This window comes from Centroberyx gerrardi, unplaced genomic scaffold, assembly GCF_048128805.1.
Source record: "Centroberyx gerrardi isolate f3 unplaced genomic scaffold, fCenGer3.hap1.cur.20231027 Scaffold_88, whole genome shotgun sequence".
NCBI classification, from domain to species: domain Eukaryota; kingdom Metazoa; phylum Chordata; class Actinopteri; order Beryciformes; family Berycidae; genus Centroberyx; species Centroberyx gerrardi.
Window position 1 is genome coordinate 43,339 of NW_027605223.1, and position 24,129 is coordinate 67,467.

At 45.0% G+C, this 24,129-nt stretch overlaps 2 protein-coding genes and 1 long non-coding RNA gene across 4 annotated transcripts in view; all 3 read left to right on the plus strand.

The window, feature by feature from the left end:
• The window catches only part of LOC144538285 (uncharacterized), a 1,526-nt gene extending 1,373 nt beyond the window's left edge, over positions 1–153 (plus strand). Inside the window, exon 2 of the long non-coding RNA XR_013504190.1 lies at positions 1–153. This exon is cut by the window's left edge and continues 856 nt beyond it. This is a non-coding gene — a long non-coding RNA (uncharacterized LOC144538285).
• Positions 154–9,148: 8,995 nt separating this feature from the next.
• LOC144538283 (uncharacterized) lies at positions 9,149–12,390 on the plus strand. Its single transcript, XM_078282359.1, has 4 exons — positions 9,149–9,199; positions 11,246–11,531; positions 12,318–12,332; positions 12,380–12,390. Exons 2-4 carry the CDS (start codon positions 11,255–11,257, stop codon positions 12,388–12,390), a joined length of 303 nt encoding a protein of 100 aa, XP_078138485.1. The 5' UTR covers positions 9,149–9,199; positions 11,246–11,254.
• A 66-nt stretch (positions 12,391–12,456) lies between these two features.
• Positions 12,457–22,182, plus strand: LOC139914505 (protein NLRC3-like). 2 transcript variants are annotated; one of them, XM_078282362.1, is made up of 8 exons: positions 12,457–13,628; positions 13,686–14,172; positions 15,416–15,589; positions 16,389–16,562; positions 19,471–19,644; positions 19,916–20,089; positions 21,021–21,067; positions 21,308–22,182. In XM_078282362.1, the coding sequence occupies exons 1-8, from the start codon at positions 12,590–12,592 to the stop codon at positions 21,844–21,846; spliced, it is 2,808 nt and encodes a 935-aa protein (XP_078138488.1). In that variant the 5' UTR covers positions 12,457–12,589; the 3' UTR covers positions 21,847–22,182. The 2 variants fall into 2 exon arrangements, with proteins under 2 accessions (XP_078138488.1, XP_078138487.1); XM_078282361.1 differs by having other exon boundaries at positions 12,457–14,172.
• Positions 22,183–24,129: the final 1,947 nt, after the last annotated feature.

Here is a 24,129-nt window from a genome sequence, read left to right on the forward strand (position 1 = left end):
ACATCAGTAACGACAAAGCTAGCTAGTTCTGCTTAGCCCTGTGTTGGAAACCGGGCTAATCAACACTATCGAATCAAGTTCAGTATTTTTTCTGTGTTTTGTAATGACTGAATTTACTGACTGAAATTTTTATAAAGATTTTTACTGCACCAAGTTGTTGCCAAGATTAACAAAAACAACAGTTTTCTAGTAAAATATTGAGTGTCTATTTTTAAGCTCATGCTGTAGATTTCTACAGCTGGATTTATAGTTAATGTACGGAGGAGAAAGGAGGTCGGAGTACAGAAGGGAAACTTTTACACTTTGAATTTTAGTCATTGTTTTATCCAAACGCCCATCAGATTACAGAGAAAAAGTCTCCACAGCTGTTCTTTAACTGTCTTGGTAGCAGGTTGCTAGCCTTGTTAGCATTCCTCACTGAAACCAATGGCTTTTAGACTGGTTTGCAAACAATGCTAACTGTTTTTCTGTTAGCTGAAGTGCCACAGCTAACAGATAAACAGTTAGCATGGTTAGCTGTGTTGGCGCTTCAGCCAACAGATAAACAGTTAGCATCGTTAGCTGTGTTGGCGCTCCAGCCAACAGATAAACAGTTAGCATGGTTAGCTGTGTTGGCGCTTCAGCTAACAGATAAACAGTTAGCATGGTTAGCTGTGTTGGCGCTTCAGCCAACAGATAAACAGTTAGCATGGTTAGCTGTGTTGGCGCTTCAGCCAAGAGATAAACAGTTAGCATGGTTAGCTGTGTTGGCGCTTCAGCCAACAGATAAACAGTTAGCATGGTTAGCTGTGTTGGCGCTTCTGCCAACAGATAAACAGTTAGCGTGGTTAGCTGTGTTGGCGCTCCAGCCAACAGATAAACAGTTAGCATGGTTAGCTGTGTTGGCGCTTCTGCCAACAGATAAACAGTTAGCATGGTTAGCTGTGTTGGCGCTCCAGCCAACAGATAAACAGTTAGCATGGTTAGCTGTGTTGGCGCTTCAGCCAACAGATAAACAGTTAGCATCGTTAGCTGAAGTCCCAAAACAGAAACTTTCCCCCACACTGTAAATAAAACTGACTAAAATTCAAAATGCGTTTCCCTTTAATGACGGTGCCTTATTGTTCTGATTGTACTGTGTTCTGTATTAAAGCCCCATCAGTGATTGTTTTTTTGTTTGTTTTTATAATTGAAATGGTTAAAGTATTTTGGTAAAAGCACATCAGCCGCTGAGTGATTTGTTAGTTTGGTCAAAAACTTTGAGGCAATGTTGCTGGGCAATACTGCCTGAGGCAGGGCAACTGAGATTCATTGTAAAACAAATTTACAAATTTCCAAAGAACCATATGAGGAACATGAAGAACCATTCACTAAATTAAAGTGGTTCTTTAGTAGGTGATGGTTCTTTCTGATGTGGAACCACACAGCCTTTTAAAGAACCAGTTAAGAACCATTATTTTCCTGTGTATCATGACTCTGTAATAAGCTTTTTTTTTTTTTTATAAATCCAGGTCTGAGATATAAGCAAGACTTCTAAAAATATCAAAATACAGTCAGTCCGTTTCACAGTGCAGGATTGATTCATTCGTTTCTGAGGATTAGAGTTTCTGATTTAACCTGTTAGCGGTTATAAAGTCTCATTTTTTGTTTTCAATCATGTCTGTATGATGTAATGTATTTATGTGTTTGTTTTTTTTTAAGTTGAATGTGTTTTGCCTTTATGCCAAATAACTGCAGTTTCGTCTGATCCTCAGCCTGCAGGACGAGCAGCGCTGAAGTTTCATTTCAATGTAGAGGAAGAACATCAGTCTGTATCCCACAATGCAACACAGAACACTGAACCGGAGACGGCAGATAGTTGGGATGGTCGACAGGATTTTGGCTCCTCTGGCTTGTTTGTAGTTCTGTTACGACTTCACATTAAGATCCATGATGTGTAAAGTTAGCGATTCGTGGTTTTATTTGTAACGTATCGTTTTTATTCCGTCCTCGTGATGCGTATTTACAATCAACATGTTTTAGTATCATACCTGATAGGACAAAAGAACCAATCACAACCCACTTTGAGGTGAAGACCCCCCCCCCCCCCCCCAAATCATCAATATTAATGAGCATACCAGTACACACACATACACAGGACTCATTATTACGCTTCCCCATCTTCCACTCAGAAGTCTTGTCTGTCGCCATCTTGGCTCAGAGCAGAACAGCTGAGTCAATGCTGGGTGAGTGTTGCATTGTGGGATAGTCCCGGAGGCTGACATCATTTATGCACCTCAGTTTAGACAACATGATCTCATAAAAAGTCGTGAAATGAACACGAATTCTGAAACGCAGATTTACCTGCTGTGGACAAAAATTATGTGAAAATGACGTTCGTCCACCATGAACTGGATTCTGTGACAAAAACACGAACTGGACATTTTCAGCTAAAAGTTGAAACGGTTCAGTTTAGGAAACTAAAACTTGTTAAGGTCTGGGTTCAGGTTCCTGTTAGACCACTAAAACAACTCGGTTCAGGTCTGGGTTCAGGTTCCGGTCAGACCACTAAAACAACTCGGTTCAGGTCTGGGTTCAGGTTCCGGTCAGACCACTAAAACAACTCGGTTAAGGTCTGGGTTCAGGTTCCGGTCAGACCACTAAAACAACTCGGTTAAGGTCTGGGTTCAGGTTCCGGTCAGACCACTAAAACAACTCGGTTCAGGTCTGGGTTCAGGTTCCGGTCAGACCACTAAAACAACTCGGTTCAGGTCTGGGTTCAGGTTCCGGTTAGACCACTAAAACAACTCGGTTCAGGTCTGGGTTCAGGTTCCGGTTAGACCACTAAAACAACTCTGTTCAGGTCTGGGTTCAGGTTCCGGTTAGACCACTAAAACAACTCGGTTCAGGTCTGGGTTCAGGTTCCGGTCAGACCACTAAAACAACTCGGTTAAGGTCTGGGTTCAGGTTCCTGTTAGACCACTAAAATAACTTGTTAAGGTCTGGGTTCAGGTTCCTGTTAGACCACTAAAACAACTCGGTTAAGGTCTGGGTTCAGGTTCCGGTCAGACCACTAAAACAACTCGGTTAAGGTCTGGGTTCAGGTTCCAGTCAGACCACTAAAACAACTCGGTTCAGGTCTGGGTTCAGGTTCCGGTTAGACCACTAAAACAACTCGGTTAAGGTCTGGGTTCAGGTTCCGGTCAGACCACTAAAACAACTCGGTTAAGGTCTGGGTTCAGGTTCCGGTTAGACCACTAAAACAACTCGGTTAAGGTCTGGGTTCAGGTTCCTGTTAGACCACTAAAACAACTTGTTAAGGTCTGGATACAGGTTCCGGTCAGACCACTAAAACAACTCGGTTCAGGTCTGGGTTCAGGTTCCGGTCAGACCACTAAAACAACTCGGTTAAGGTCTGGGTTCAGGTTCCGGTTAGACCACTAAAACAACTCGGTTAAGGTATGGGTTCAGGTTCCGGTCAGACCACTAAAACAACTCGGTTCAGGTCTGGGTTCAGGTTCCAGTGAGACCACAACACCCTGACTGTCACTGAGCTGCTGCACTGAGACTGCTGCCTGTTATAGTGCTGTCTGCTTCAGGGACCCGCTTCCTGCTGGGAAAACTCAGCTTTAACACTTTACCTGCCACCAACATGTAATTTGTCGTGTTCATTTCACGTATTTGTGTGAGATCAGGTTGAGATAATAATAATAGTGCCGCCTGTGTTAGTTCTAACATTATTTCTCCAGTGGATCAACACATTAATTTCAATCCATATCTCTTCATCAAAGTCTGTTATCAGAACTGTCTCATTCCTCTGCTGTTTTAATGGTGAAACAGCTATTTTTTCTTCCATGATGTGTAAAGTCAGCCATGAATATATTTTTCTTTCCGTCCGACACATTATGGGTTCTGAATGATATTTACTTCCTTGTTGTGGAGCTGCGGTCCAATCAGCTGGCTCCTTAAAGGAATACCTCACTGTTGTCCTGTTGTAAACCAGCCAATCAGAGAGCTGCTTCTTGTGTCGCAGAGAGACGCGAGTCCCTCTGGGGAAATGAATCAACATAATGAATAATAAACTATTTGGTACAAGTTTTAATGAGTCTGTGGTTTATATACATGACTGTTGTTTCCAGTGTTGGGCTCCTTATACAAAACAAGTCATCTATTATCAGATCAGTCCAGAGGCGGTGACTCGAGTCACATGACTTGGACTCGAGTAATTTCTTTGCCTTGTAGATCTAATCCAGGGTTTGGGGACTGCTCGAGAATAGTGGCCGATTTATTGATGTAAATGTTGAATAGGGTAGGAGATAGGTTGCACCCCTGATGCACCCCTCGTCTTTGTTTGAAGAACTCTGTTCTTTTGTTTCCAATTTTTACACAGCACTGGTTGTCAGAATATTTGGATTTGATTAGGTCATATATTTTAAAAATGGTGAAAGTAGCCGCACACTCGTAGCTCCGATGCAATAATTTATTGAGACATTAACAAAACCAATGTTTCAGCAGCTAGGTCATATATTTTACCACCAATTCCGCATTGTATGAGTTTGAAAAATAATCTATTATGCCAAATTGTATCAAAAGCTTTTTTTTAGATTACAAAACATGCAAATATCTTCCCTTTGTGTTTTTTGTGAACATGGTTTTGGATAAGTGTGTGCAGAGTGTAGATGTGGTCTGATGTTTGATGGTTGAGTAAGAAGCCAATCTGGCTTTTAGACAGGACACTGATCAGTGAGATATGTAGGAGTTTAGGATGCTACAGAAGAGTTTGCTGAGGTTACTCTTAACACAGTAATTACTCTGTAATTGTCTGCACAGTAGGGGAGTTTGAGGGTGGAATGTAGATTGCACATAGATAGACGTCTCTGTTGTTTTCCAGAATACTTGAATCAATTTGAATCCAAATGTGATTTTTTCCTTTTTAACTGGTGATGCGATCTTTATATTCCCCTTTGTACCATAGTAGTAGACCGCCTGAATCTCTGCCGTTCCTAATATGGTCGTGTTTTACAGAGGGTATAATAAGTTCTATGTAATTGTTTGGACAGTTAGTTTGGATATGATTTTGATTCCAAGTTTCATTCAAAATTATTATATCAATATTTTTAATAGTGAATAGTATTAAAAGTATTGATATAATAATTTTGAATTTTTTTGAAATTTGGGGTTTGCTGATTTCAAACCAGAAGTTGAAGAGGATAAGCCCTGAATGTTCCAGTTACTAATAGAGAAAGATGCTATTTTCTTTTTCTTAACAGAATAGTGTATCTCTAGAAAATATCCGATTCACAAGCCAAATGAGCGCAACATAATGAAAATTGTTGTTCAGTGATGATGAATTACTATAAGTGTTGGTTGTTCTACATTCCATTAGCTCAGTAATTTAGTGCAGAGTAATGTGATGACATCTTTTATCTGGTTTGGGTTCAGTTCAGTAGGTGGAGATGTCCTGACTCTGGCGGCTACAGCAGCGTAGCTGTCTCTCTGGGCTGGAGACTGAGTCTGATGTGGCTGCTGCTGCTGCTGCTGCCAACTGTATTGTTCCTGGAGAGCTTGGGGAGGTAAAGCATACTGCAGTGAGGTGGGTCCGGGGTCCTGAGGAGGTGGAGCTGGGGCGTAGTGCGGCAAGGTGGGTCCGGGGCCCTGAGGAGGTGGTGCTGGGGCGTAGTGCGGCGAGGTGGGTCCGGGGCCCTGAGGAGGTGGAGCTGGGGCGTAGTGCGGCGAGGTGGGTCCGGGGCCCTGAGGGGGTAGAGCTGGGGCGTAGTGCGGCGAGGTGGGTCCGGGGTCCTGAGGGGGTGGAGCCGGGGCGTACTGCGGCGAGGTGGGTCCGGGGTCTTGAGGGGGTGGAGCCGGGGCGTAGTGCGGCGAGGTGGGTCCGGGGTCTTGAGGGGGTGGAGCCGGGGCGTAGTGCGGCGAGGTGGGTCCGGGGTCCTGAGGGGGTGGAGCTGGGGCGTAGTGCGGCGAGGTGGGTCCGGGGTCCTGAGGAGGTGGAGCTGGGAGGTAGTGCGGCGAGGTGGGTCCGGGGTCCTGAGGAGGTGGAGCTGGGGCGTAGTGCGGCGAGGTGGGTCCGGGGCCCTGAGGGGGTAGAGCTGGGGCGTAGTGCGGCGAGGTGGGTCCGGGGTCCTGAGGGGGTGGAGCCGGGGCGTACTGCGGCGAGGTGGGTCCGGGGTCTTGAGGGGGTGGAGCCGGGGCGTAGTGCGGCGAGGTGGGTCCGGGGTCTTGAGGGGGTGGAGCCGGGGCGTAGTGCGGCGAGGTGGGTCCGGGGTCCTGAGGGGGTGGAGCTGGGGCGTAGTGCGGCGAGGTGGGTCCGGGGTCCTGAGGGGGTGGAGCTGGGGCGTAGTGTTGCGAGGTGGGTCCGGGGTCCTGAGGGGGTGGAGCCGGGGCGTAGTGTGGCGAGGTGGGTCCGGGGCCCTGAGGAGGTGGAGCTGGGGCGTAGTGTGGCGAGGTGGGTCCGGGGCCCTGAGGAGGTGGAGCTGGGGCGTAGTGCGGCGAGGTGGGTCCGGGGCCCTGAGGAGGGTCCGGGGTCCTGAGGAGGTGGAGCTGGGGCGTAGTGCGGCGAGGTGGGTCCGGGGTCCTGAGGAGGTGGAGCTGGGGCGTAGTGCGGCGAGGTGGGTCCGGGGCCCTGAGGAGGTGGAGCTGGGGCGTAGTGCGGCGAGGTGGGTCCGGGGCCCTGAGGAGGTGGAGCTGGGGCGTAGTGCGGCGAGGTGGGTCCGGGGCCCTGAGGAGGTGGAGCCGGGGCGTAGTGTTGCGAGGTGGGTCCGGGGTCCTGAGGGGGTGGAGCCGGGGCGTAGTGTGGCGAGGTGGGTCCGGGGCCCTGAGGAGGTGGAGCCGGGGCGTACTGCGGCGAGGTGGGTCCGGGGCCCTGAGGAGGTGGAGCCGGGGCGTAGTGTTGCGAGGTGGGTCCGGGGCCCTGAGGAGGTGGAGCCGGGGCGTAGTGCGGCGAGGTGGGTCCGGGGCCCTGAGGAGGTGGAGCCGGGGCGTAGTGCGGCGAGGTGGGTCCGGGGTCCTGAGGAGGTGGAGCTGGGGCGTAGTGCGGCGAGGTGGGTCCGGGGTCCTGAGGAGGTGGAGCGGGGGCGTAGTGCGGCGAGGTGGGTCCGGGGTCCTGAGGAGGTGGAGCTGGGGCGTAGTGCGGCGAGGTGGGTCCGGGGTCCTGAGGAGGTGGAGCTGGGGCGTAGTGCGGCGAGGTGGGTCCGGGGTCCTGAGGAGGTGGAGCTGGGGCGTAGTGCGGCGAGGTGGGTCCGGGGTCCTGAGGGGGTGGAGCTGGGGCGTAGTGCGGCGAGGTGGGTCTGGGGTCCTGAGGGGGTGGAGCTGGGGCGTAGTGCGGCGAGGTGGGTCCGGGGCCCTGAGGAGGTGGAGCTGGGACGTAGTGCGGCGAGGTGGGTCCGGGGCCCTGAGGAGGTGGAGCTGGGACGTAGTGCGGCGAGGTGGGTCCGGGGTCCTGAGGAGGTGGAGCTGGGGCGTAGTGTTGCGAGGTGGGTCCGGGGTCCTGAGGAGGTGGAGCTGGGACGTAGTGCGGCGAGGTGGGTCCGGGGTCCTGAGGAGGTGGAGCTGGGGCGTAGTGCGGCGAGGTGGGTCCGGGGTCCTGAGGGGGTGGAGCTGGGACGTAGTGCGGCGAGGTGGGTCCGTAGTGCGGCGAGGTGGGTCCGGGGTCCTGAGGAGGTGGAGCTGGGACGTAGTGCGGCGAGGTGGGTCCGTAGTGCGGCGAGGTGGGTCCGGGGTCCTGAGGAGGTGGAGCTGGGACGTAGTGCGGCGAGGTGGGTCCGTAGTGCGGCGAGGTGGGTCCGGGGTCCTGAGGGGGTGGAGCTGGGGCGTAGTGCGGCGAGGTGGGTCCGGGGTCCTGAGGAAAGCTCTGGCCATTGTTAACGGTCGCTCCAGTGTGCTGCGAGCTCCTGTGGAGGTTACGGTGGTTGGTTGTGCTCCTGTTCTTGGTGTGAGATGCTGCTGATGTGTTGCGGTCTAAAGCTGTGTCTTTAATATTCTACAGTCGCGCACTAGGGCTGGGTATCGGTACTCGATACCTTTACGGTATCGACCAAAATAACCCGGTACCAAGTAGTATCGAAACTTCTCCAGTCAAACGATACCTGCATTCGATACTTTTTGTACACAGATCTAGAAAAAAATGACTATTTGTATGGTTTTGCTCGCAGCCAATCACCGCAAGCGTTCTTCGATTTAATGCAACGTGTGAGTGGCCTGCTACCACAGCAGCTACAACCCATACAGTCTGTGGTGGTGAAGTCGAGCGCGGTGTGTGTGACGGAGTCGGCAGTTCGAGTTCTTTTAGTTCGTCAGTCAGCGATCTTTGGAAAGGGTTCAGTTCACTTTCTTGGCTCTTATACAAATTTTCAAAATGTTGTTTCCAAATGTCTCCATCATTGATGGGAATATGTTTATCTTTCATGGAGGATCCAGCTTTCCCCATAGTTCCCAGAAGGAAGTTTGATCAATAGCCTCTTCAATGTTTTTCAGCTTCTGGGTCATATATTGATCTCTCTTATTTCTTAATAAGGCTTTATATGTGCTGAGTTTTGGTTTGCTGGATCTGTGTTTTTTATTTGATAGTATCCTCAGGTTTCATTTTGATATTTTACACTCTTTGTCAAACCATTTGTTTTTTCATACTTTGTTTTTGTTGATTTTCACTGTTTTGAGATTTGATTTCTTAGCCAATTCAGTGAAAATGTGAGTTAATTTATCTGTTGCTTGATTGATACTGGCTTTATCTTCATCAGATCTGGTGAAGAGAAAGCTGTATATCATATTCTCAACATATATACTGTTTGCAGTGTAGAATCTTCTGTTTTTATCTCAGCTCGGGTCAGTAGAGACTTCAGTTGGGATCTAGCAGCACTTGGTGAGCTATTTGTTTGTTACTGTGCTATCTTTCTGTTTGAGTTAAATCTGTGTTTAATTTGAAAGTGCTTGGCTGGGGAAGGCCAGTTGGTGTTCAAGTAGTTGTTATTATTGTTAATTGCTGGGAGAGGCTCGAACTCCTCTGGTGAACCGGTACTTTTTGGCACCGTCACTTGTGTGATTAATGTAGTTGTTGATTTTATCATGACCATAGGGTTTTTGTTGTCAATGTTGGAGTTGTGAAAATAAAGGTAGTTTATGAATTCAAATTCTCTCTGTATCTCTTCCTCTTCCTCTCTCTCTGCCCCCCCCTCTCTCTCTTAGTTTCACTTCCACTTGTCGTCGTGTCGCAGATTGTTTTCTCCACCAAAAGGTATTGTAATCATCAGTTTCCATGACAGTTTCCAGTGTATTTTCCTTTCCTGACTCTATCAGCAGATCTTGTATGTGACTGTTACCGCCTGCCGTTAGCTTATTTAGACTAGAACAAGAGGAAATCTACAACTCAGCCGTTAAAGGTTTGTCTGTGTGAAAACCGGATGTTTAGCTTCAAAACACAACTCGACGCTCTTCTAACGGGTTTCCAACATGTTAGTGTTAGTGTGTTCATGTTCAAATCTAAATCTACTAAAAGTAGAAGTAGTTAGTAATTAGTTGTGTTGCTTTCTGCCTGCAGGTTTGAGGGAAAAAGCTTCAGTTCCCTTTGACTCTCACTAGCAGCCAGCGATGCTAACAGGAGGCTTTCTGACCATTTCTTAACAAAAACACCAGTTAAAATAAGCTTTATCACACTAGTTCAGCATTAATGATGTTGTGGAAACTGTCTTTTCATGTCTTATATTTACTTATTTAACCAGGCTGCTTTCACTGACTTGCTGCTTCAAGGCAGACCGGGCCAAGGAAGACAAATATGAAAGATAAAACAATACAGACGTTAAAATACAAGAAATGTCACAGAAAATAAAGTGCAAAGTAAAACAATGTCATCAAAAGACAGTAAAATCTCAAACAGAAGAGTTTAACTTCTTGTCGCGTGCTCCACCTCGGCAGGAAACGTTTCATTTTGTGTGACGTCAGACAGATTTTAGATCGACACTCTCATTCTCGCTGTCATTGAATTTTAAAGCGATATAAATTTCTCCTCCTCCATCATTACATCTGTGTGTGCTGGTCTGCTGTTTAGTTGACTGTAGATGATGTGGTTAATGTCTCCATCTAGTGGACACACAGTAGAACTTCATCACCTGATCTGTGGTCTGTGCCTCAGACCTGGTTTCTGGCCTCAGGTTAGACCGGTTTGGTGTCAGACTGATGTTTCTAGACTTTGATAGTGAAGTTATGAGGAAGTGACAGCAGCCTCAGATCAAATGAACACAGACACCCAGAACTGACGAAGGAATCTCTATAATCAGGGGTGTCTCCAATCTTGGAAAAAAAGAGTGTGAATCTCTGAATTGTGTTTCAAACCACTTATCTCATTGGTGTGCCCATGCTCCATATCAGGTTTGAAAACTCCTGACCTGAGTGCCTCAAAGCACCATTTTCAGATTTCAAAACAGTCACCAGAGGGTGTTTTGTAACAGTGTATGTTGTCTTGAAACGCCAGGACGTGATTTATTGAAACACTGAGGAAAAAACTAGTAAGAGCAGCTCCTGACCACAGCCAGGCCTGCTGACTGTTCAGAAGTGAAACAACGATTGTGTCTCATCAGGAGAAGCTTCTCTGACCTGTTGCCAGACAGTCTGTTCCTTCTGGAGCTGAGCAGCAAACTTCCCGAACTGAACAGCCGCTCCACAGGCGCTAGATGGGGGCGGGGTAAATGTTTTTATGTTTGAGAACTGGTTGAGGGTCTCAATCCCAAATCCTCCTGACCTCAAATAATCCATCACTTCTTAGTAGCTGTCCCCCGCCGTGTCCTGCTCTGAAATCCAGCTGCTGTTGTTTAGTCGGAGTGTGTTTGTCGTTGGCAGTGGAGCCTCCTTGTCGGGTTGTTTTTCCCCGAGTTTCTCATCGCTGTGTTGTTGTATTAGATGCTACGATAAGTTGGATAAGTTTTATGTGCCCTAATAAAGTCAGTGGCTAACTGTCAAAAATTGAACAACAGTGTTTTGTCGCGCAGTAACACATCATTACATCTGAAAGTTTGGGTTGGTTGTGATGCAGCGATCTCCAAATTGACCTCTTGGCAGCACAGACTTTCCACATAGCTGAAGAAATGCATATGTAAACGGGTACTGTGTGTTTGTAATGAAGGGGTAGATAAGGTCAGACAATAGAACAAATATTACCAATTACATTACCGATTACTTGTGTGACCTGGCTGATAAAGTGATCTTGCGAAGAGATGAATCTTAGTCATTCCTGTGGGAAAATTGCATAATTGTTCTTGGAGTTGAATATTTCCTGTGATTTTACCAGGGAGAAACGATGGCGACGGATAAAGAGAAGCTCTTGGAAACGCTGGAGCATTTGGGAGAGGAAGAATTCAAGAAGTTCAAGTGGTTCCTGCAGCAGGGTGACAGCCTGGAAGGTTTCCCAGCCATCAAAAAGAGCCGACTGGAGAAGGAAAATAGGCTTTACACAGTGGATCGGATGGTGCAGATCTACAGTGGAAACACTCTGGAGGTGACCAAGAAGGTTTTAATGAAGATCAACAGGAATGATCTAGTGCAGAGTTTGTCAGACAGCAGCTCAGGACCCGAAGGTAAGTCATGGGAAGATTAAAAAAAAAAAAAACAGAACATTTGTAAAAAGGATACAACTTATGCAATCATGAATCACATATAATGATTTATTATATAACACTATACCAACAATTTACATAGAGTGCAGGCTGTATCATTTTTATATCTACTTTTGTTGGCCTACATCCAGACAATAGATGTGAAGAGAGACAGGCGGCCTTGTGAGTGTATGTGTTTATTGTATTGTATTTGTATTTATGTAATTTCTTTGGATTTTAATATACTTTATTGATCCCCCAGTGGGTGAATTCTCACTTCGGCCGCCTTGTACATGTTGCATCATCACTTTATCCATAATCCCAGTAAAGAAGGTCCTCAGGGGTATCAGGGCTTTTATACAATCATTACCAATGCATGTGTATTGTCTGAAAAGTTTTCCCCAAAGTAGTTTACATACATGAACATAACAAACAGCAGCAAGTGAGGAGAGCAGCTAGCTGCTTGGTTAACATAGAAGTTGTCAGTGCAACCAATAAAGCACAGCTAGCAGAGCTTTATGGGAATCAGCACAGTGTGAATGTGTCTTTAAGGAATCCGATTGGTTGCATGAAACTCCTGGTTGAGTAATAATAACCGACTCAACAACAGCTACCTTATACCTTACACCCAGTCAGGACCTGCTTGTCCACTCACCAGTAATGAGCTGAATAGAGTCCATGGAGTTGGGAATGTGTAAATTATCAGGAAATGTTTGCATTACTCTTTACTCACCTCTCATTGATTTCATCTGTTGTTTATTCATTAAGAAACTCCTGCTGCGTGTCAACTCAAATCTAACCTGAAGCAGAAGTTTCAGTGTTTGTTTGAGGGGATTCCTAAAGCAGGAAACCCAACACTTCTGGATCAGATCTACACAGAGCTCCACATCACAGAGGGAGAGAGTGGAGAGGTCAATGATGAACATGAGGTCAGACAGATTGAAGCAGCATCCAGGAAACCAGCGAGACCAGAAACAACAATCAAATGTGAAGACATCTTTAAACCCTTACCTGGAAGAGATAAACCAATCAGAACATTGATGACAAAGGGAGTGGCTGGCATTGGGAAAACAGTCTTAACACAGAAGTTCACTCTGGACTGGGCTGAAGACAAAGCCAACCAGGATATACAGTTCACATTTCCGTTCACTTTCCGAGAGCTGAATCTGCTGAAAGGGAAAAAGTACAGCTTGGTGGAACTTCTTCATCGCTTCTTTACTGAGACCAAAGAAGCAGGAATCTGCAGGTTTGACAAGTTCCAGGTTGTGTTCATCTTTGACGGTCTGGATGAGTGTCGACTTCCTCTAGACTTCCAGAACAACGAGATCCTGACTGATGTTACAGAGTCGACCTCAGTGGACGTGCTGCTGACAAACCTCATCAAGGGGAAACTGCTTCCCTCTGCTCGCCTCTGGATAACCACACGACCCGCAGCGGCCAATCAGATCCCTCCTGCGTGTGTTGACATGGTGACAGAGGTGAGAGGCTTCACTGACCCACAGAAGGAGGAGTACTTCAGGAAGAGATTCAGAGATGAGGAGCAGGCCAGCAGAATCATCTCCCACATCAAGACTTCACGAAGCCTCCACATCATGTGCCACATCCCAGTCTTCTGCTGGATCACTGCTACCGTTCTGGACCATGTGTTGAAAACCAGGGAGAGAGGAGACCTGCCCAAGACCCTGACTGAGATGTACATCCACTTCCTGGTGGTTCAGTCCAAACTGCAGAATGTCAAGTATCATGAGAGAGATGAGACAGATCCACACTGGACTACAGAGAGCAGGAAGATGATTCTCTCTCTGGGAAAACTGGCTTTTGAGCAGCTGGAGAAAGGCAACCTGATCTTCTATGAAGCCGACCTGACAGAGTGTGGCATTGATATCAGAGCAGCCTCAGTGTACTCAGGAGTGTTCACACAGATCTTTAAAGAGGAGTGTGGGCTGTACCAGGTCCAGGACAAGATGTTCTGCTTTGTCCATCTGAGCATTCAGGAGTTTCTGGCTGCTGTCTACATGTTCCACTGTCACACAAACAGGGATGAGAAGGTACTGGAGACATTCCTGGGAAAAGACTGGGGTAGATCTGATCTGGACATATTCCTGAGAGAATATAGAAGAAGAGATAGAATATCAGGTGGATATGATGACAGTGAACAATCCCTGGATGTCTTCCTGAGGAGAGCCATGGACAAATCCCTGCACAGTAAAAATGGCCACCTGGACCTCTTTGTCCGCTTCCTTCATGGCCTCTCACTGGAGTCCAGCCAGAGACTCTTAGGAGGCCTGCTGGGTCAGACAGAGAGCAGACCAGAAAGCATCCAGACAGCCATCAGCAACCTGAAGAAGATGAACACTGAAGATACCTCTCCAGACAGAAGCATCAACATCTTCCACTGTTTGGTGGAGATGAACGACCAGTCAGTACATCAGGAGATCCAACAGTTCCTGAAGTCAGACACCAGATCAGAGAAGAGACTCTCTGAGATCCACTGCTCAGCTCTGGCCTACATGCTGCAGATGTCAGAGGAGGTTCTGGATGTGTTGGACCTGGAGGCCTACAACACAACAGAGGGGGGACGACGGAGACTGATCCCAGCTGTGAGGAACTGCAGGAAGGCTCGGTTAGTCCTGATGTGAATACCAACAGTATAGAACAGTGTAGAGCGACCTTCATACCTGACACCATCAGAATTACAATAAAGATCTATAGTTCCTCAAACATACACACTATTAACTGTTGTTCTACATAGCAGTGGTACAGTGTTGGGCGTAACACGTTACAAAGTAATGTGTCACTGTAATCACATTACTTTTTCCTGTAACAGAGTAAAGTCATTACTGTTCCAGGTTCAGTTTCACATTCCAGTTACTGATCTAACAGATCGGTTGTTTACTGAGTTTCATTCTTTAGTCTAGTTCAACTCTTTATTGGTGTAATATCTATGAAAGATTCCCCTCGTCTTCTCCTGCCTTCAGCTCATGTCAGAAATATCAGAATTACAGAGAGCGACATGAACGAGCCGACAAAGTGGGAAATACGACTCGGAAAGTTGGAATTTAATGCTGTAGGCTCAAAACCTTAAAAGTAACCAAACCCCGACCAAATCTGTGGTGAAGCCGGACTCTAATGGTGTCAGGCTGTTTTACTGAGTTGTTTTACCAGAAGAACTGAACTGAACTGCCTGTGGAGCTCAGGCTGAAATCTCTATCATTTTTCATTCTTTTTTTAAACACTTTTTTACAGAAATGCTTTCATATAATTGCATTTATGTATTCTTTTCTGTTTGGTTTCTGCTTACATTATACATGAACCACTTTTGGAAAATTCAAATTCTATAATACAAGTTATTGTTATCATTATCAACATTTCTATTATTATTATTAGTAGTAGTATGCTGTATAAGTTTTGATTGGTATGCTAGTCTCAGCTCTGCTTTGATAATCTCTCATTTTACATTAAATCTGTAAACAGACTTTCTGGCTGTGAACTCTCAGAGACCTCAGCTCTGAAGTCCTGGTCTCAGCTCTGAAGTCCTGGTCTCAGATCTGAAGTCCTGGTCTCAGCTCTGAAGTCCTGGGTCTCAGCTCTGAAGTCCTGGTCTCAGCTCTGAAGTCCTGGTCTCAGATCTGAAGTCCTGGTCTCAGCTCTGAAGTCCTGGGTCTCAGCTCTGAAGTCCTGGTCTCAGATCTGAAGTCCTGGTCTCAGCTCTGAAGTCCTGATCTCAGCTCTGAAGTCCTGATCTCAGCTCTGAAGTCCTGGGTCTCAGATCTGAAGTCCTGGGTCTCAGCTCTGAAGTCCTGGTCTCAGCTCTGAAGTCCTGGTCTCAGCTCTGAAGTCCAACTCCTCCTTTATTCTTTATTCAGATTAAGGGGCTGCAGGTTGTCAGAGACTCACTATGAAGTCCTGGTCTCAGCTCTGAAGTCCAACCCCTCCCATCTCAGAGAGCTGGACCTGAGTAACAACAACCTGCAGGATTCAGAAGTGAAGCTGCTCTCTGCTGGACTGGAGAGTCCACACTGCAGACTGGAGACTCTCAGGTCAGACATCATATTTAATAATGTGCTGACATGAATATTATATGAATATTGTAATTTGAGGACGTCTGTATAGAGTTGATCCATCTGAAATCAGACAGGATCTGGTTTTAGAGGCTTAGATCTCAAATTCTCCTCATGTTGTTTTCACACAATCCTTTTGTATTCAAATGAATAACGATGAACTCTGTTGATGATATTCTCCATAGTTTATAAAGATGCAGGAGTCCAAATGGCTCCAAAATGGCCTCCATCTATTGGGGGCAAAACTTTGATGTGAGAGTGTTGGAGGCAATAAAGGAATTAAAGATCAAACTTTTATTGTGGTAATTACCCAGAATGTATAGAGACATAATCACCCAGGTATTGATCCAACTATGGATACACAATGTATTAAAGATATTTTCTTTTGTGTATCTTCAGGGATAAAAACTCACGTGTCCATATTAGTACACTCTTGTATCTTTCACAGTTTAAGTGCTATGGGGCTAGCTAGACCTCACACGTTAGTTGGTGTAGGTCGTTAAATAAATGCCTACCTCCAGCCTAGCCCCCCCCCCCCCCCCCCCCCCCCCCCCCCCAAACTTGCCACCAGCCAGGATCTTATCAAAAACTGGCCTCCAATCAGAGTGACAGAGGTGTGACAGCCGGTCTGGTTTCAGATGGAAAGACTCTATAAGGCCGACATGATGCTGATCCACACTGACAACATGCTGAAGTCCATTGGATTATGAAACACTGGACTGTTGAAAGCTTTCAGGAATATTTTATTTTATAGCTACTTGCTTTATTCTTTATTCAGATTGAGGGGCTGCAGCTTGTCAGAGACTCACTGTGAAGTCCTGGCCTCAGCTCTGAAGTCCAACCCCTCCCATCTGAGAGAGCTGGACCTGAGTAACAACAACCTGCAGGATTCAGGACTGAAGCTGCTCTCTGCTGGACTGGAGAGTCCAGACTGCAGACTGGAGACTCTCAGGTAAAATCACTTTACAGTTTTTCTCAGTTGATTCGACACATTTCTCCAAACTAAGATCCGTTCTCTCAAAACAGGATTCCTGAATCTGCAAAGGTCGCCCTGCAGGTTTTACATGAGGATTTGAGTTTTATTGATCCAGCTTCATATACACAGCAGTGAAGCTCAGTGACTGAGAGAAGATCATCCATGCTCTGATATCTTGTCATTAGATTACTGCACCTCTCTCTGTTCCTCTCAGCCATAATTCACTGTCACGTCTCCAGCTGCTTCAGAATAGAGCAGCTAGATTTTAACCAGTGGGAAGGTGACATCATCATCTGCCCAGTTTTAACATCTGTCCTCTGGTTACCAGTTAGATAGAGAATTCATATTAAAATGTCACCGAACACATTTAAAGCAGGCTAGTTTTGGTCCTGAATTACACTGTGGAGCTCTTAGTTCCCTGTGAGCTGAGAGCCAGCTGAGATCTTCAGGTCCTCCTGACTTTCCCTCAGTCCAGACTCAACACTGAAGGTGGTTTCACTTTAGTCCTCAGGGCTTCCAGACTGTGGAAAGCCTTCCTGAGGGACTGAGGTGCAGATTTACTATCATCTTTAAAACTCTTTGTAAAACACACTTTTATTGACTTGCTTTTGTGTCATTTTGTGTAATCTTTTTTGTCTCTCCTCACTTCTTCATCTTGTTTCTCATGTTTCTATTTGTGTGATTGCTGACTCAGCAATCACAGGTATAATCTTCTCGCTCTTTATTATTATTAATCCGTACACTTTTTTGGCACCTATCTACTCATTCATACTTTCAGCTAGAAACTCCATTCTAACTTTAAAATGTTCAGCTTGTTGAGGACATGCGTACGTGTATTCAACTTTTTGATATCTTTTATACTTTTTAAACTATTCTACTTTTTTCCACTTTTTTTTTTACAATGGGAGTCTATGGGCGGAATGTTCAAACCATGCCCTCTTTGAACTCTAACTACTCTTTCATATTTTAAGTTAGAAACTCCATTCAAACTTTAAACGGGTCACCACTTTTAGTACTTTATCACTTTAATTCAGCTTTTTGATACCTTTTGTACTTTTTGAGTAATCGCAGTTTAAGTTTTATACTTTTTTCAACCTTTATAATGGGACCCTATGGAGCTACGCTAGAGTGGTGATGTCACAACTCACTCTAGCAGACTTTACAGGCTGCACTTTTTACTAAATTCACACATTTTAAACTGTGACAGTTCACACAACTTTAATACTACACACACATATTATATATCAAACCCTTCAGCTGCTTCTGCTCTCACTCACAATGTCAGTATATAAGCGATGCGATGTATAGTTTTTGAGATATTAACGTTTGTTTGACACTAGTGTTCCACTCTTTTTCACAGTAGTTTCTGCAGCTCTTCTGCTTATTTCACTCTTTTCCATTTCAACATGTCTTTTACATATTTTAATACCTTTTTACTTCTTAGTATTATTACATTTTAGTACATTTCTAACATTATTACTTGTCACTGCCTTCTTACTCTTCATACTACTAGTACCTTCCAGCTTTTCACATAAGCCTTCCTAACAGATAGTTTGTTCACCTTCATAGTCTTCCTACCAACTACATATTTTTATACCTTTTTACTTCTTAGTACTATTACATTTTAGTACATTTCTAACATTATTACTTGTCACTTTCGTATTTTCTGTTTTTTCTACTGAATATAGACCCACTCTTCATACTTCATACTTGTTGTACCTTTCATCTTTTATATATAAGCCTTCCTACTCTTCCTACTCTTCATACCACTAGTACCTTCCAGCTTTTCACATAAGCCTTCCTACTCTTCCTATCAACTGCATATTTTTATACCTTTTTACTTCTTAGTATTGTTACATTTTAGTACGTTTTAGTACATTTCCACTCTTTCACAGTAGTTTCTGCTGCTCTGCTGCTCTCTTACACATGCAGCTCTTCTGCTTATTTCACTCTTCTCCATTTCAACATGTCTTTTACATATTTTAATACCTTTTTTACTTGTTAGTATTATTACATTTTAGTACATTTCTAACATTATTACTTGTCACTGCCTTCCTACTCTTCCTACTACTAGTACCTTCCAGCATTTCTCTCACTCACGTTGTTGGACACACACACTTCTCATTTTTTCACTCTTCTCCATTTTAACGTGTCTTTTACATATTTGCTTACCCTTTTCTTCTCACTATTGTTACATTTTAGTACATTTCTAACATCATCACTTATCACTTGGACACTCATTACAGCTCCTTCACAGAAGTGTTTTAAACTGACACATTTCCCACAGTTTTAACATTACATACACATATTATACTTTGTTTCAGCCGTTTCAATTTGAACAGACAATCCACGGTCAGTCATGTTAAGAAACACGCACACGGACACTCCCACGCCCACACACACACGTGTCTACACACACCACATATGCTAGGTATTCGTTACTATGGGCTGTCACGAGCTACAGCTTGCACTCTCAGCAATCACACGCATTTTCTCCAGAAAATGCACCTTTCTAGTTTTATTTCTATATTATTATTTAAATACACTTGTTTTTAAAGTGTTTCCTAATTTATATCCACTTTATTTTCTTTTTTATGGCTCGTTGTGCAGCGTAACAAAGCATGTGCCATTTGGTGGATTTATTTATCCAATCACCTTACAGCACCATGTGTGAATACATTGTTAGCATGGGCGGCCCAGTGGGAATCAAACCAGTTTCCCTGTCAGTGTTAGTGCTCCAGTCAGCTCAGTATACAGCACCATGCAAACACACTGGGACCTGCTTTAGACCAGGCCTCATCAATACAGTCTGTCAGTAGAAATAATACAATAATGACATTAAATATAACAGAGTAACATTTCCACATGTCTTCTTGTCCTTCAGGCTGAGTGTCTGTCAGCTGTCAGAGAGAAGCTGTGGAGCTCTGGCTTCAGGTCTCAGCTCCCAGTCCTCTAGTCTGAGAGAGCTGGACCTGAGTAACAACGACCTGCAGGATTCAGGACTGAAGCTGCTCTCTGCTGGACTGGAGAGTCCACACTGTAGACTGGAGACTCTCAGGTCAGGATCACTGTTACTGTTCAACAGACCGTTTAAATTCTGCTTTACATGCACATTAATGTCAGAGAAAATACCTGAACTCTCATTTTCCTGCTGATGTGGTTTTTGAAAGCAGCTGAGAAACCAACATTCAGCTCTACTTTCTCTCCTCTGAGAGAATATTTCATTATTTCTCTCCTCACTGCCTCTGTTGGTGAAACCTGAAGTAAAGGACTTGTCACCGTGTTTTGTGTGTGTGTGTGTGTGTGTGTGTGTGTGTGTGTGTGTGCAGGCTGTCAGGCTGTCTGCTCACAGAGGAAGGCTGTGCTTCTCTGGCCTCAGCTCTGACCTCCAACCCCTCCCATCTGAGAGAGCTGGACCTGAGCTACAATCATCCAGGAGCCTCAGGAGTGAAGCTGCTCTCTGCTGGACTGGAGGATCCACACCGGAGACCGGACTCTCTCAGGTATGGAGAGGCGACGTCCGCTAGAAGGCCGAGAGTCACGCACGTTTTCTCTGTCGGACCAGCTGCGTCCGCGCCGCAGCTAAATACGGCCGTCGCTCCTCATTGGAGCTTCGTCCCGTTCGGTTCACACACAGTTCAGTTATTAAGGAGAGTGAAGGTTTCTACGACCAAACTCACTACCTGAAACATTCAGGTGTCGATACTGAATCTGAGAGCAGATTCGGTCGGTCTGAGTAGTGTGAACCGGAACCGGAACCGGACCGGACAGCCGCTCGTTACGTGACGTCGGGCTCGACGCTCGTTACGTTACGTAACTTTATCATCGTTCATTTGAAAGAGACGGAGGGAAGAGTTGAGACATTCTCACATTTTCTATCAGTCTGTTTCCTCAACACTGCAGTCGCTCCACCAGTTCTGTGTCTTGAGGCCGAATGTTGCGTCTCTTTAAAGTATCGAGTTCATGAGGTGGAAGAAGAGAAACCACGCCGCTGTCGGTGGAGGTTTATTCAAATCTGATGGATAAACTGACGCCTCTGGTTACTGGTGTTACTGGTGTCCAGTAGACTGAAGACACAGGCGATGGGAGCCGCCATATTGGTCTGCAGTAAACGTTACTATGGTTACAGACATTATTTACAGGAGTGGAGTGACTCCTGTTACCGTACAGACTCAGTCTGGTCATTTTACTCCGCTCTGCTCCAGTCTGTACCAACATATGAACATTCACTCTGATTCATAAATTCAGTGTGAACGGAGCTGCTGAGAAGCTGAGGAATATTGTTTAATGTTGAATGGAGGATATGAGTGACGCCGTCTGGAAAACCACTGATATGGAAGGTTATGAAGGTTATTTGTTCATTATCAAAGAGATTATGCTTTCTGACTTTATTTACCCCCCCCCCCACCCACCCCACCCCCCCACCCCCCACAGTGTGGACCATGATGCAGTGCGGTGGTTGAAACCAGGTCTGAGGAAGTGTAAGTGTGTATTTAGTTTGATTCATGAAAACAAAGCAGCACATTCAGTTTCTATTTAAATAGAAAGCTCATGTGTGACATCCATTCAAATCCTACTCTGAAAAAAGATAGCTGACAAAATTTGTCATCATGAAACTGAAGAAATGAACAGTCAATCTGTTAATAAATCAACCAATAATAAACACAACAGGTGTATTAGATGAGAAGCTGCTGCTGTATTGAGTCTTGTTCTCTCATCAGATGCCTGTGAACTCACTCTGGACCCAAACACAGCACACAGAGACCTCTTCCTGTCTGAAGACAACAGAAAGGTGACAGCAGTGAGAGAGCAGCGGCCATATCCTGATCACCCAGAGAGATTTGACTTCTGGCCTCAGCTGCTGTGTAGAAACGGTCTGACTGGTCGCTGTTACTGGGAGGTCGAGAGGGAAGGAGTGGTTCATATAGGAGTGACTTACAGAGGAATCAGGAGGAGAGGAGCGGGTGAAGACTGCAGGATTGGATGGAATGAAAAGTCCTGGAGTCTGTCCTGCTCTGGTGATCGTTACTCTCCCTGTCACAATAACAGAGGAACATTCATACGTTCCCTCCCCTCCTCTGACTCTAACAGAGTAGCAGTGTATCTGGACTGGTCTGCTGGCTCTCTGTCCTTCTACAGAGTTTCCTCTGACACACTGATCCACATCCACACCTTCCACTCCACATTCACTGAACCACTCTATCCTGTGTTTGGGTTCTGGTCTGGGTTGTCTGGTTCCTCAGTATCTCTTGTCAGATAGAGGAGGGAGAGAGAAACACTCACACTGCTGACCAAAGACAGCTGCTGAGATGATAGTTCACTCTGGACAGGATCACACACACACACACACACACACACACACACACACACACACACTTTACTAAATAGAGTGTATTGTGTGTGTTGGGTAACTGAACAGGGTTTTAACAACAAGAACATGGACATTTTATTGTGAAAATGAAATGAATGAGAAATGAAACCAGACAGAATCAAGTTCTGGTTGTTCATTCTTTTTTGTCAGTCTGTTGTTGATGATTGACAGGTTGAAATATCTTTCTTTAGCAACATTTGGTATTTTATTGTCATCTCATCATTCCAAGCTAAACTTCTATCTAGTTTTCTGTAATTATTTGTCAGAATTAAAGTTTCTCCTAAATGAACATTGTTTGGTCTTCATCTTTTCCAACAAGCAGTTTCAACTGTGAGAGAGTGAAAGTCTCCTAACGGCCACTAGGGGGCAGATAGACTCTGACTGAGGGACAGGGAGGGACCAACACACGCACACACACACACACACACACACACACACACACACACACACAGACACACACACAGTTGGCCTGTTAGCCTCATCAGATTAAACAGCGCAGGTCTCTGTGAAATAACTATAATTACAACTAATCTCATATCTGTTTGGAAACATTTCACCCCATTGAAAATCAATGGAGCAGCCAAACCAATACACACCACTAGAACTGCAGTGCATGTAATAATTCACATTTCACACATTGCCAAAGCAAGTGTGAAATAAAAACAAAAAATGTACGCACAACTAAAGATATACTAGAATTAAGAAATGTGTAAACAGAACTGTGTAACATTACAACATTGCAATCAAATATATAAATAAGAATAGGTGAAATTAACTTAAAAATACAAACAGAAAAGTTTTGATTTTGCTGTAAAAAAAAGAAGCAAAAAAAACATATATATATATATAGATAAGTAAAGATAACTTCAAATAAAAATAGAAAAATGTAGACATTGCAGTTAAGAAATATAAATACAAATAAGTGAGAACTGTGTAAACACCAACATTTGTTTCTCTCTCTCTATCCCTCTCTCTCTCTCTCTCTCTCCCCCTCCCCCTCTCAATTCAATTCAATTCAATTCAATTCAAGGAGCTTTATTGGCATGACGTACATGTGCACATGTTGCCAAAGCATAGATTCAAACATAAATGAGATAGAATTAAAGTAAAATAAAATGAAATAAACTGCATATTAAATACATAGATTCATCATGTAGAATATTTCTGGACAGTAACAACAATAACAGTGATGATTACAAAAAAAGCAAAGTTAAAGAAGAGTTTACCGAGTAGATGTGTTTCTTAGATTATGGCATGACATCACCATGACATCATCATGACATCACCATGACATCATCATGACATCATCATGACATCACATACTGAGCACAGAGTTCTACTGTTTCAACATTTTCTCCAAGCAGGAGACACATTTTTTCGTTGATACTGAGATTTTGAAAGTTCTCTATTCTTTCAGAGATGTTTGAACAGTCTGAGTTCCTGATGTGTTCATATACAGGAGAGAAGAAGAGTTCTTCACTTCCTGTTTCTCCTGAGTCGCAGTGTGACTCTCTCTTTCTTCTCTCCTGCCCGTCTCTATAGCTAGCTGCTGGTCTCTCCTGCCCATCTCTATAGCTAGCTGCTGGTCTCTCCTGCCCATCTCTATAGCTGCTGGTCTCTCCTGCCCGTCTCTATAGCTAGCTGCTGGTCTCTCCTGCCCATCTCTATAGCTAGCTGCTGGTCTCTCCTGCCCATCTCTATAGCTGCTGGTCTCTCCTGCCCGTCTCTATAGCTAGCTGCTGGTCTCTCCTGCCCGTCTCTATAGCTAGCTGCTGGTCTCTCCTGCCCGTCTCTATAGCTAGCTGCTGGTCTCTCCTGCCCGTCTCTATAGCTAGCTGCTGGTCTCTCCTGCAAATCTCTATAGCATTCTGTCTGCCACCGGGCACGATGTCCCGGGAGAACGAAGGCTCGATTTACGGCACAAAGGAAGTGCGTCATCCATTGCGCAACCAAAAGAGGAATAGGATAGTTTTCCCCGGTAGCCATGTTGCTAACGCTACCAGAAACAAAAGAAAGAAACATCTAACTATGTTTGTTTCTGGCTGCTAGCGTTAGCTAGCAGTTGAAAAGTTGTCTGTATCCACTTTAAGGTTTTGTAAGCATTTAGTTTTGTTTATGTAACCTACTTGGCGCGTGTCGCCAATTTTGCAGGTAAATCTAAAGGTCTAGGTT

Bases quoted from the DNA above. Each gene is read 5' to 3' on its own strand.
- LOC144538283 (XM_078282359.1), top strand. From the start codon at position 11,255: ATGGCGACGGATAAAGAGAAGCTCTTGGAAACGCTGGAGCATTTGGGA.
- LOC139914505 (XM_078282361.1), top strand. From the start codon at position 12,590: ATGACAAAGGGAGTGGCTGGCATTGGGAAAACAGTCTTAACACAGAAG. The intron at 14,173-15,415 runs GTTAGTCCTGAT...TTCTTTATTCAG, and splicing joins AGGAACTGCAGGAAGGCTCG to ATTAAGGGGCTGCAGGTTGT. The intron at 21,068-21,307 runs GTAAGTGTGTAT...TTCTCTCATCAG, and splicing joins GAAACCAGGTCTGAGGAAGT to ATGCCTGTGAACTCACTCTG.